Source organism: Chiloscyllium plagiosum, unplaced genomic scaffold (genome assembly GCF_037043375.1).
Source record: "Chiloscyllium plagiosum isolate Xiang-an unplaced genomic scaffold, Cpla_swu_hap1 HiC_scaffold_8, whole genome shotgun sequence".
NCBI lineage: Eukaryota > Metazoa > Chordata > Chondrichthyes > Orectolobiformes > Hemiscylliidae > Chiloscyllium > Chiloscyllium plagiosum.
In genome coordinates this window covers 23,739,097-23,752,646 of record NW_028270146.1, presented here as the reverse complement: position 1 = coordinate 23,752,646, position 13,550 = coordinate 23,739,097, and the positions used below count along the sequence as shown (strand labels likewise).

Here is a 13,550-nt window from a genome sequence, read left to right as displayed (position 1 = left end):
TCCATGTACCCTTAGAATATCCAACTGATTATTTTGCACCTGGTTTGATTCCTTCAAGTATCCATTTGTTTTCTATAATTCAGCCAATTTGAATCTACTCTTAAGTGTGAATTGCTTATTTTGAGTTTCTCATTAACCAAGTGATAATTTTTTTTTTAATGTATTAGTCGTCAGAAGTTATACCCCTGCTGGAGAAATACAATCAAAGGACTATTGACCCAGAATTGTGTTTCTCAGTATTGTAAACTGATGTTCTGTATCTCTGTCTGTCCCAGACCTTGTCTCAGTGCTACCCTTCCAGAATCCATCCTTACACCCAGCTCAAACTCCCGGACCATCTCAGTCCTACAGCAGTGTCACTTCTCCAACAGGTGAGGGTGCCAATCAGTTAATTGTGCTGTGTACATCAAGATTTTTCTCCTCAGCATTTGAAGTCAAGTGCTCATGTGGCACAGTGGTAGTGTACCTACCCTCTGAGCCAGGAATCCAGAGTACAAGTTCCACCTGCTCCAGAGGAATGTGGTAACATGTCTGAGCAGGTTGATCAGGAAATATTGAAATTTGAAGACCATTTCTGAATAAAGTGATCAAGAATGATGATGATTCAGTTATAGCTTAACATAACTTGGTCTGGAACATCTATATACAAATAAACTTCTTCCATTTATATTGCAGTTTATCAAGATTTCTGTGCTTCAGATCTGACAAAGAACACCAGTCTAGCCAAGCTTTTATAGACTAGTGCTGCAGACAGTTTGGACACACTATGGACCCTGAAGTACAAATGAAATGATTTGGTTTTGGTAGCATCAATTGAGGGAAGAATATTGTCTCAAGCATCAAAAAACAACTCTTGAGAGTTCCAAAAAATCTTTTGGGTTCACCCTAACAATATTTCAGTTTAATATCTATTGTGAAGGTGGCTAACTGTGACAATGTTGCTCTCTTTACTTTTGCACAGAAGTTGGAGACTTTGGCAACATTGTTTAAAGTCAACAACTGACTGTATTCTTGCTTTGAAGGCAAACATTTGTTGACTTTAAACAATATTGCCACAGTCTCCAACTTCAGTGCAAAAGTAAAGAGTGCTACATGTCACAGTTAGCTGCCTTCACAATAGATATTAAACTGAAATCTTGAGAAACAATCAAAAGCACACACCAAAACAGAAACTGCTGGAAAAGCTCTTCAAGTCTGGCAACATCTGTGAACTGAGTACTAAGGTCTGAGGAAGGGTCACTGGACCCGAAACGTTAACTCTAATTTCCGTGCATAGATGCTGCTAGACCCACTGAGCTTTTCCAGCAATTTCTGTTCTTGTGTGTGCTTTCGATTTATTTCTCAAGATTGCTCATTTTCTTTGGCAACAACCTAAAGCAGTGAGAAAGATCTGAGTATGTCTAAACTGATGACAATTCATTTCATAAAGTGATATCACTTAGATGGACATTTTGCTTAACTGATATCAACATTGCTTTTCAAAACAATACACAATTCTCCAGCCAAGACCTAACCAGTACTTTACATACAGTGGTTGTAACCTCCCAATTCTTGTAATTTCTACCCCCATTTATGATGCCTAGAATATGGTATGCTTCATTCACAGCTCTCTCTACCAGTCCTGCCTCATTTTTAATGGCTGTGTGTATCTATAGCCAAGTGTCTTGGATTCTTCACACCCTTTTTAAAAAACCGTGTCCTTTTATACCAAAATGCATCACACTTGCATTGAAATTTATTTGCTACCTATCTACCTACTCCGTCAAAGTGTCACTATCTGTTTGAAGTTCCTCACCCCCCTCTTCAGGGCTTTCATTTACCCAATTCTTCTCATCTGCAAACTTTGAAATCGTCCCCTGCACACCAAAATTTAGATCATTTATGTAACAGGAAAAGCAAGGGTCCCAGTACTAACACCTGGAGAGTCCCACAATTTCCAGCTTGTAAAATGCCCATCCGCCATTTCTCTTCATTTCCTCTTTCTCAGCCAGTTTTGCATCCATATTGCTACTGTGTCCTTTTTTTTTACTCCATGACTTTTATCTTGCCTGATGTTTGTAATTCTCCAATCCTCTGGCATCATCTTCAATCTAAAAGAGGTTGGAAGATTATTGCCAGTGTCTCTGAAATTTCCACAGTCACTTCCTTCAGTATCTCTTCTGGTCCTGGTGCTTAATTAAACTTAAGTACCAACAACTTAACCAATATGTTATCTTAGTAGCTTATCTGTGAATTTTAAAACCTTCTCGGGTGAAAGGAAAGACTGGTAGGTTTAGGCAATGCTGGATGACTAAAGAAATTGAGGGTTTGGTTAAGAAAAAAGAAGCATATGTAAGGTATAGACGGGATAGATCAAGTGAATCCTTAGATGAGCATAAAGGCAGAAGGAGTATACTTAAGAGGGAAATCAGAAGGGCAAAAAGGGGACATAAATAGCTTTGGCAAATAGAATTAAGGAGAATCCAAAGAGTTTTTACAAGTACATTAAGGACAAAAGGGTAACTAAGGAGAGAATAGGGCCCCTCAAAGATCAGCAAGGCGGTCTTTGTGTGGAGTGCAGAAAAGGGGGGAGATACTAAACGAGTATTTTGCATCAGTATTTAGTGTGGAAAAGGATATTGAAGATACAGACTGTAGGGAAATAGATGGTGACATCTTGAAAAATGTCCGTATTACAGAGGAGGAAGTGCTGGATGTCTTGAAACTGGTAAAGGTGGATAAATTCCCAGGAACCTGATAAGAAGATTGATGAGGGCAGATCAGTAGATGTGATCTATATGAACTTCAGTAAGGTGTTCGACAAGGTTCCCCATGGGAGACTGATTGATTAGCAAGGTTAGCTCCCATGGAATACAGGGAGAACTAGCCATTTGGATACAGAACTGGCTCAAAGGTAGAAGACAGATGGTGGTGGAGGGTTGCTTTTCAGACTGGAGGCCTTTGACCAGTGGAGTGCCACAAGGATTGGTGCTGGGCCCTCTACTTTTTGTCATATACATAAATGATTTGGATGCGAGCATAAGAGGTACAGTTAGTAAGTTTGCAGATGACACCAAAATTGGAGGTGCAGTGAACAGTGAAGAGGGTGACCTCTGATTACAACAGGATCTGGACCAGATGGGCCAATGGGCTGAGAAGTGGCAGATGGATTTAATTCAGATAAATGCAGGGTGCTGCATTTTGGGAAAGCAAATCTTAGCAGGACTTATACACTTAATGGTAAGGTCTGAGGGAGTGTTGCTGAACAAAGAGACCTTGGAGTGCAGGGTCATAGCTCCTTGAAAGTGGAGTCGCAGGTAGATAGGATAGTGAAGAAGGCGTTTGGTATGCTTTCCTTTATTGGTCAGAGTATTGAGTACAGGAGTTGAGAGGTCATGTTGCGGCTGTACAGGACATTGGTTAGGCCACTGTTGGAATATTGTGTGCAATTCTGGTCTCCTTCCTATCGGAAAAATGTTGTGAAACTTGAAAGGGTTCAGAAAGGATTTACAGGGATGTTGCCAGGGTTGGAGGATCTGAGCTACAGGTAGAGGCTGAACAGGTTGAGGCTGTATTCCCTGGAGCATCGGAGGCTGAGGGGTGACGTTATAGAGGTTTACAAAATTATGAGGGGCATGGATAGGATAAATAGACAAAGTCTTTTCCTTGGGGTCGGGGAGTCCAGAACTAGAGGGCATAGATTTAGGGTGAGAGGGGAAAGATATAAAAGAGACCTAAGGGGCAACATTTTCACGCAGAGGGTGATACGTGTATGGAATGAGCTGCCAGAGGATGTGGTGGAGGCTGGTACAATTGCAACATTTAAGAGGCATTTGTATGTGTATATGAACAGGAAGGGTTTGGAGGGATATGGGCCGGGTGCTGGCAGGTGGGACTAGATTGGGTTGGGATATCTGGTCGGCATGGACGAGTTGGACCGAAGGGTCTGTTTCCATGCTGTACATCTCTATGACTCTGATTCTATGACCGGGTTTCTTCCTCTTGTCAGAATGGCTAGGTAGCATCTGCTTCATAGGTAAACACAGTTTGCAAATTAATCCTTTAACACTTCAGCCATTCCACTTGCCTTTATGTTAATGCCACTTTAGGTCACTAATTGGCCCCACTTCTTTTTATTACCATTTTATTGTTGATAATCCTATTGAAGACTTAGGGTTTTTCTTTTTCATGTTAGCTGCCACTCTTCTTTCATAATTACTTTGTTTCACTGCATTTGCTTTTTCACCTCCCTTCTGGATCTTCTCTATTCTGTGTAGTTCTCAACTATATCTCGTAATGACATCTGTCACAAGTGCACTTCTTGATCTTCAACTTAATTTCTGCTGTCTTTGTCATCCAGAGAGCTCTGGATTTGTTTTATCATCTTTCCTTTTTTTTTGAGGGAGTCCATCTTGACTGTGTCCAAACCGTCTCCATTTTGAAGGTAGCCTATTGATCAGCCACTGTTTTTCCCTGTCTGTTGGATTTTTCCATATTAAAGCTTGCTCTCTGCTGATTGATTACCCTTACACTGGAGAAAAGAATGCCATTTTCTCCCATCATCTTAGATCTTGCCATACAAAGACCACTGTCTCCTGAATGTTTGCTACTGTCACTTGGTCTACTTGGCCCATCTCATTCCCGAGAAAAGGTGTAGCAGTGTCTCCTTTCTTGTTACACTGGGCACGTATTGCAGGAGAAAGTTCTCCCAAAAACGTATAGGGTTCCTCACTGCCCCTTGCATTACTGCTATAACAGCCAATATCAAATGACTAAGTTAAGGTTCCTATTATAACTACTTTGATGTTTTACTCCTTTCTGTATTTTTATTGTAGATCTTTTCTTCTGCATCCTTTCCACTAGTTGATGGTCTATGTATTACAATGGGCAATCAAATTGCATGCTGATTATTCATTAGGCCTAGTCAAATCAATTGTGTCCTTGAACTCTCTGAAATGTACTCATCTCCAGTATTGCATGCTCTCCTTTTTTAAAAAAAAAAAGACTCCCTTCTTTTCATCCTCCTTTTCCATCTTTCTGATATTTTGAAACTAGAAATATTAATTACCCGAGTTTTGAGAAGATTTGTAGCTCAGGTTGAGGTTCTGGATGTAGGTCCGTGAGCAAGTCTGCATTCATATTAATCACCCTTCCCAAAGGCTAGGCCTCCATTATCACCACATCATAGTCATAGAGTCATACAGCCTAGAAACCGACCTTTCAGCCTATGCTAACCAACAAACAGCAGACTACACTGAGGAATGGATAAGAGCATGGAATTATCCATCTAACAGGATCTATTTTGAGCTACACACCATTTTTACGTGGGTGTTCTTAGTGGTTTCAAAAGTCTGCAGTCGTAGTGTGCCATGATTTAAGATTAAATGACAGGTGAATAACCTTGGTCATTAAAGTGATGGCTTCAGTTAGTAGGAGGGTCTGAAAACAAACATTGGTATCCACAATATGATTAACTAAACATTTATTGTGAGGAAAGCATATATGATATGATTCTTTTTCTGGTGACTTTGGTAGAAAATGGGGAAATGTGTTTTTAAAAAGAATCTAAAGTTACCACAGTCCTACTGGACTGTAAAGCTACTCTCTGATTAGAGAGGGATGACTGGTGGTAGTTTAGTGTGAAGGCCATCACATCTCAGGTGACAGGAGAGATGCTTCGTGGTAACTTCAGCCAGTGAGAGAATTGAACATAGGTTTGCTGTACATTCGAAAACCAGCCATCCAACATGCTAAGCTGGACCTTGGGAGTGTTGAGGTGATAATTCCACACTGTTAATAGTCTATTTCCAGCAGTGTTTATAGCCTTTTGTGTGCCTGTTTCGAGCACAAACAAAGCTAAGGTCAGCTAGATTTCCTTCACTTTGATTTTTTTTTCCTCTCTCCCTTCTCCTAGTTGTTGCAGTGGGATTATCGCTGCCGGCTTGGTTCTGGTGAGAATGGAGCACAGGAGATAAAATCTCACTCCTTTTTCAGCACTGTCAACTGGAACAAGCTGAATGGTTATAGATGAAGCGATTTGCAGAAAATCCTCTACCTAACAACAGAAACTCAGAAGGAGAACAGAGTGGACTCGGACGATCAGGGAATTGATGCACCTATGCTGACTCTTAAAGTTTCTGCAGCCATGAGCAACAGCAGAATGCAGCCAAGACTGGAGATCTACAAGGCACATTTAAGCCAGTTACAATGACACTAAAACTGGTCATGGGTCCCTTCAGCTCACTGCAACAATGCCTGTGTTGGCAAAGAACCAATCAGACACTCTTCAGTGAATTTTAAACCTCGATCAAGTGACGTTAATCATTTTTGTGATGAGATATACATAGACATAAAGGCTCTTCCTGGTTTAGGAACCCTTTATCTGGCAGCCAGCTCCTATTTGTCCATAAGGGAATCCCCTAACTCTCAATTTTGCGGTTTAATGTATTCGTCTTTCTCTTTGCATCTCTGTAGCAAATAACCACTTTCTACACCAAATGATCAGATTTGCTACTTTTCCTGAGCTCACAAATACAGGCAGGGTTGGCAATCCCCAACTGCCTTGGCCTGAATTTCAAAAATGTATCAAGGTATACGATGCTAAAACTAAAATGGGGCCTATTGATTAATTGGATCAGTAGTGAAATCTTGTCAGGACGTCTCTTCTTTCCCCCTCCTATCTTGGAGAAGTATCTGGTGGTGTGAGATCAGACATTTGGGAACTTCAATGAGAAAAGGGTCCTGGGCATGTACCTATGTCCCACTATCCTGTGAGGTCGCATATTGAGCTTCCAATAATCCAGAGCTGCCAGACTGCTGTTTTCTAAATATCTTACAGAATTTTAACAATAAGCATTGAAGTAGTTTGGTTCAAATGTGTCAGTGAATGGGGATCTGCATTTTGATAGCTATTACATGTCACTCCTCTGGAAAGCAAGCCCCTCTACCCCCAGAAGTATTGCTAAAGATTCTTAACAATACACAGAGTTCCCCACTTTACTTGCCTATAGCCCCAAGTTGACAGAATAGAATTCTACATTTAACAAGGATTACTATCTATAATGAATAAATGGGTAAATAATTATGAACTATTTGCATATGACACAACTAGTTGAAATTCTAAACCCTTTATAAACCCCTTCTACACATGCATGTGGGCAGAAATACAACATGTATGTTATGGGCAGAGAGAGAAGACTTGGAAGACCGGGTTTATTGCGATTCCTTTGGCTTACCAAAATGTCGTAATCCTTGATTCTCCTTTGGCACCTGATTGCAAGAAGACACAAGGTGTGTAGGTTCACATGCTTTAACTCTCAGGTTTACGAGTTAAGAGCCACTGCTTACAAAACTGCTAAGGGAAAAGTAAACTAGTGACCTTGAGGCTCGCGATGTTTTAAACTACATCTTTTGCTTCTCACCTTAAAGCTATGCCCACTAATTTTCAACTCCCCTACCCTGGGGAAAAGGCCTTGGCTATTCACACTATCCATGCCCCTCATCATTTTGTAAACTTTTGTTAGATCACCCCTCAGTGTCTGATACAGAAACCCGGAAGGACAACAGAGTGGACTTGGATGATCGGGGAATTTGCGTACCTATGCTGACTCTTAAACAATTTTCGCAGCCATGTGCAACAGCAGAATGTAGCTAAGACTGGATATCTACAAGGCACATTTAAGCCAGTTACACTAAGACTAATCAACCTCTCCCAATAGCTCAAACCCTCCAAATCCAGCCCTTGCAACATCCTTGTTAGTCTTTTCTGAACCTTTCGAGTTGCACCACATCTTTCCAGGGTGACCGGAATTGCGCACACAATTCCAAAAGTGGCCTAATCAATATCCTGTCCAACCTCAATATGACCTCCCAACTCCTATACTCAATGCACAGACCAATAAAGGCAAGCGTACCAAACATCACCTTCACTACTCTTGTCTACTTGTAACTTCACTTTCAAGGAACTAATAACCTGCACTTCAAGGGCTCTTTGTTCAGCAACACTCCCTAGGACCTTACCATTAAGTGTAAATCAGAAAAAGCAAGGGTCCCAACACTGATGCTGGGGAGCACTGTTTTCAACTAGTCTTCAATCTGAGAAAAGCTAACCAACCTGCCATGTGGCACCGTAGCAAATGCTTTCTGAAAGTTCAGCTATACAACATCCCCAGCGCTACCCTCACCCACTGCCGGTATCACCCCTTCAAAGAGCACAATTAAATTTGTCAGAAATGAGCTGCCCTTGACAAAGCCCCATGTTGACTGTCTAATATTAACGTTTTTTTCCCAAGTTGTTTCAGTTACCTGGGACCCAATCATATAGTTGTTGGCAGACCTTTGTCATCAATAACCAGTCACAAGTCCATTGACCAATCAGGTACTTAATTACCAGCGAAAGTTCCTTTTGTACACATTCTGATTCCAGTTCAACCGAAAATTAAGCTTTCACTACTGCTTGAAGTTTTTTTTCCAACTTGTTCAGAGATGTTGTGAGACACACCTCATCTGCTCCAAACTTGAATCCAGGCCTGTTGGCTGAGAGGTAGGGACATTACCACTGTATCACAAGAGTCCAAGAAGTAGTTGTGTAAATACTACTTACAATCGGTGTCAGATTACTTTTTTAAAGAACTGCAGCAATCTCCTTGCATTTTACACCAGTTCTTTTCTCATTCCAGTCCACAATTGTAAACAAAGAAAAAGAAATAAGATGGTCTTTACACTCCTACTGGTTCTGGGCCATTACAGAAGTTAGTCTCTTACATCTGTAAGTGTGCAGACCTGTGGTTAAAGCTTTTACTCCTTTCAGGACTTGGATTGCTATGCTCAGTCAGCTGTTTGAACAGATGAAGATAGTTGTCATTGACAACTTCAATCTGACTTTCCTTTTCTAGCCTTCCAATTACATGTTCTCTGTCCTTTTTTCAGAACAAGTGAAACCATCTTTTGCTTTAAAGTACAGACAGGACAGGATCCAGTACCGAATTTTGTAATGTCTCCCAATAAAGCTATATCATTGGGCTGGTCAATCTGATATAAATGTATTGTTCTGGAGTCTTACTGGCTACTGAAATGGGGAATAATTCAGTTAATGCCTAGTATGTTAATGCTGCATGTATTCTATCCTAGTGTTTGCTGCAACATGATGTCTGCTGCAGTGATTCCATGTTTAGCATCATGGTATAAATAATTTTCATTGTAAAGTATTCACAGTTCTGACTCTGGAGCTTGGTATCCATTGTGGAAAACTCATGGGTGAAGAGGAGTGAACTGGGCAGCTGGGGAAATGGTTAAGTGACCATCTGTCTGTCTACCTCCAGTTGCAAGCAGTCATTAGTTGAATTTTCTGCATCTCCCTCTTCTGTTTTTTTTAGCTAAATGCCCATGTTTTGTTCATTAATTAAAAGTCTATGCTTCAATGTTAACTGTGCAATGCACAGTACAGCTAAATTTATTACTGCTTTCTGTTAAAATGTCAAAAGCTAATTATTGTTGCTGAAGGACATTTGTAATTGTCATGAATGAATTCTTTTATCTACTTTTTTTAAAAGGAAAACTATTTATCCCTCTTCTGTTGCCTTTTTACTGTTTTATGAATTCACAAAATCACAGAATTGTTACAAGCACTGAAGGAGGTTGTTTGGGCCAATTATCCAGCATTACCATCAAGTATGATTGTAAGTCAGATCCCAGCCAGCATTAAACATGGCTTCATAGGTTATATCTGAAAATGTGTTGCTGGAAAAGCGCAGCAGGTCAGGCAGCATCCAAGGAACAGGAGAATCGACGTTTCGGGCATAAGCCCTTCTTCAGGAATGAGGAAAGTGTGTCCAGCAGGCTAAGATAAAAGGTAGGGAGGAGGGACTTGGGGGAGGGGCTTTGGAAATGCTATAGGTGGAGGGAGGTCAAGGTGAGGGTGATAGGCCGGAGTGGGGGTGGGGGCGGAGAGTCAAGGAAGATGATTGCAGGTTAGGAAGGCGGTGCTGAGTTTGAGGGATTTGACTGAGACAAGGTGGGGGGAGGGGAAATGAGGAAACTGGAGAAATCTGAGTTCATCCCTTGTGGTTGGAGGGTTCCCAGGCAGAAGATGAGGCGCTCTTCCTCCAACCGTCGTGCTGCCATGGTCTGGCGATGGAGGAGTCCAAGGACCTGCATGTCCTTGGTGGAGTGGTAGGGGGAGTTAAAGTGTTGGGCTACGGGGTGGTTGGGTTGGTTGGTCCGGGTGTCCCAAAGGTGTTCTCTGAAACGTTCCGCAAGTCGGCTTTCATAGGTTATATGTTTTAATTTTGCAGTTGTCTGTTGAGGTGTTTAGTCATTAAAACATTTTTAGGAGGTTGCAGATGTTCTTTAACAAAGAACATAAGTTAAATACACAAAAGAGAAAAATTAAACAAATATAAGATAAAGATTTCAATACAAACACCTAAACAGCAATTTCCGCCAGCCAAATATTGTTCCACATAATTTTTTTTCCCCAATCTAGACTGACTTTCACCATATCATTTTCTTGGATTGTAGCGAAACACTTATGAATCTGAATATCAAGACAGACTGTAAGAGTTCTTTAGCATCTCAGTTCTTCTTTATGTATTTGAAAGTAAAAAAAATGCTGGAGGAAATAATAATGAGCAACCAGGCTATCATAGAGGAGTTTCATAAATTCATTGTAGTCTTCACAATAGAATATGCTAATGTTCCAGAATTGTTAAATAATCAAGGAGCAAAAGGCAGAGAGGAAATGCTTATGATAACTCACTAGAGAAAACGTGCTGAGGAACTAAAGGCGTTAAAGTCTGAGTTTCCTGGACGAAATGGGATGTGTTTTAGGATATTAAAGGAAGTAGCTACAGAGTTAGTGGGTGCACTGGCACTAATCTTCCAAGAATCCTTCTGAAAAAGTTTTTTTCCAAACTTCAGGAACTAACAACTTTTTTAAAAGGGTCACAGACAAACATCTCCCCTATAGGCTATGTAGCTTATCATCTGTTATTGAGGGGAGAAAGAGTCTAAAGAATGCAATAGCTGAGCATTTAGACATGGGGGTGTTGGTAAGAATTCTGGGAGAGGTCACCACAACTAAGGAGGGGATCGTAAACAGCCAGGTGTCAAAGAACAGCAGTGTTTCCCTCACTCCCTCTTTGAAATAAAAAGAGAGACAGAGGTTGTTAGAAAATTATTTGCAGCTTAGAAACAGCAGAACTTCAGCACTATGCATCACCTTGACCGATAAAGATGGTAAGGACTCTTGGGAACGTTTGTGATGTGTGAGGCATTGAATGCACAAGACATCCAGACAGTTCCGCATAAAGTGCCAGAGGGTAAGAGTTCTTGAACAACATTTGCTTGATTTAGAGCAGCAACTGTCCTCGCTATGTACCATACAAGAAGGAGAGAGGTTTATGGATCAGTTGTATGAGAGAGCAGTCACTCCACAACATGATAGGCAGGCAAGGAGTGGTGCAAAAATGGCAGGTGAGTGGGTGAGCATTTGTCAAAAGGAAAGGAGACAGCAGGTCCAAGAAATCAAGAGCTCCTTGGAGCTGTCTTAACAGGTATGAAAGTTTAAATGCCTATTCAGTGAGCAACATGACTAAGTAGGTGGTGGATGACTTCAGGGAAAACCACAGCAACTGAGGCGACTGTGAGATGACAGAGACTGATAGGCAGGTTAGTAAGATAGTAGTGGGTGACTTAATAGTTTGAGGGATAGACAGTCTAGTTTGCAGCTAAGATCATGTGCCTGTATGTTGCCTCCTGGGTGCAAGGGTTCAAGACATATTGAAATGACTGGATGCCCTTCTGGAAAGGGAGGCTGAACAACCAATGGTAGTGGGTTCAAGTGGGAACCAAAACCATAGTAAGGGACAGCTTGGAGCTCTTGCAGGATCTGTTTCAAGAGTTATGGAGTAGATTGAAATGCAGGGCTTCCAGGACATTGATCTCAGAAATACTATCTGTGCCACAAGCTTCACCATTTAGGTGAAGGCAGACCAGGGAGGTAAATGTGTGGCTTGAGGGTTCATGAAGAAAGGAGGGGTTTCGTTTTGGACATTTGGATTAGGAGAAAGCTGTTTAAAGAGATGGGCTTCACCTGAGCAGAAAATTAACTATTCTGGCTGAGAGAGTACATAACCTTAGAGAGTTTTGAGAAGATTTGTATAAATAATGTAATTGTGGTGAATTTAAACGTGTGTGTGTGTGTGTTGAGGGAGGGTGGGGGTGTAGGTTCACAAATGGGCCCAGTTTTAGAAATATCAGAGAGGGCAAAAGAGAGAAGATGGTGAGTAAGGGAAGGTTGAGTTTTGACCTTGAACAAAGAAATGATCACCCTCCAATAGGCAAGAAAAGAGAGGATGATACAGTTAAATTGTATATGTAAACGTAGGAGTACAGTGAACAAAATTGAGGAACTTGAAACAGAAATTGCTCTGGGAGCATATGACATAGTAGCATTAACAGAAATGCGGCTCAAGTCAGAACAGAACTGGTTACTTAACAGCTTAAGTTATGAGGTTTTCAGTAGAAACAGGGTGGGTAAAAGGGGAAGAGATACAGCACTCTTGGTCAAAGATAGTATCATCACCCATGAAAAAGATACAGCTCCTGAATTAGAATCCATATTGTTGAAGGTGAGAAACAGGAAAGGAGCAATTACCTTGTTGACTATTTATTATAGACCTCCACATAATAAAGAGGAACTGGAAGACAGTATTTGTGGGCAGATTGTGGAAATCTGCGGGTCTAGTAGGGTTCTGATAGTTGGTGGTTTCAATTACCCTAAGGTAACCTGGGGCAAAAAGCAGAATCTGGGGTGCAGATGGGGAGAAACTCCTTCAATGAGCCATACATTTACAGTCGTACCAGGACAGGGGCTATGCTGGAGCTGGTCCTAGGGAATAAGGTGAGGCAAGTGGAGAATGTCAAAATGGAGAAGCATTTGGCAAGAAGTGATCATAACATGAGGTTCAATTGAGGTTAAAAAATGGGTAAAAAAAAATCAGTCAGTGATTAATATCACAGATGAGAAATGGGCAGATTTTAGGGGTCTAAAAGTTGAACTCGAGCAAATTGATTGGAAACACATTTTGATGGATGAAATTTGGGAAAATTTCAAAAGGGTGATGAATAGTGTACAAGCTAGGTATATACCCATGAAAAATAAATACAGGGTATCCAAAGCTAGAGTATCCTTTTTGATGAAGGATATTAATGAGAAAATAAGGAAGAGAAAAGAAGCATATGATGTATCGCGATAGGAGCAGTATTTCAAATTCAGGAGAGAGGCTAAGAGGAAGTATGAGGAAAGGACGCAGGTTGCACTAAAACAAATAATAAAATATTGTTCAAATGTACCAGTGGTAAAGCATTAGTGAAAGACAGAGTGGGACCTATTAGGAACAAGAAGGGTAAGCTGCTCACTGAAGCAAAGGATGTAACAGACGTACTAAATGATTAGAGCTGAAAATGTGTTGCTGGAAAAGCGCAGCAGGTCAGGCAGCATCCAAGGAGCAGGAGAATCGACGTTTTGGGCATGAGCCCTTCTTCAGGAGGGCTCCTGCTCCTTGGATTCT

General features: G+C 41.1%; 1 protein-coding gene across 4 annotated transcripts in view; it reads left to right on the top strand.

Moving 5' to 3' along the window:
- Nucleotides 1–9,540, top strand: part of rps6kl1 (ribosomal protein S6 kinase-like 1) — a 41,199-nt gene extending 31,659 nt beyond the window's left edge. For 3 of the 4 annotated variants that reach the window (XM_043697123.2, XM_043697126.2, XM_043697122.2), the window contains 2 exons: nucleotides 276–371; nucleotides 5,894–9,540. In XM_043697123.2, the coding sequence (XP_043553058.1) occupies nucleotides 276–371; nucleotides 5,894–6,010 (213 nt within the window). In that variant the 3' untranslated portion in view covers nucleotides 6,011–9,540. The remainder of the gene's footprint in view (nucleotides 1–275; nucleotides 372–5,893) is intronic. The other variant, XM_043697125.2, reaches the window with a different exon arrangement.
- The last annotated feature ends 4,010 nt before the right edge of the window (nucleotides 9,541–13,550 follow it).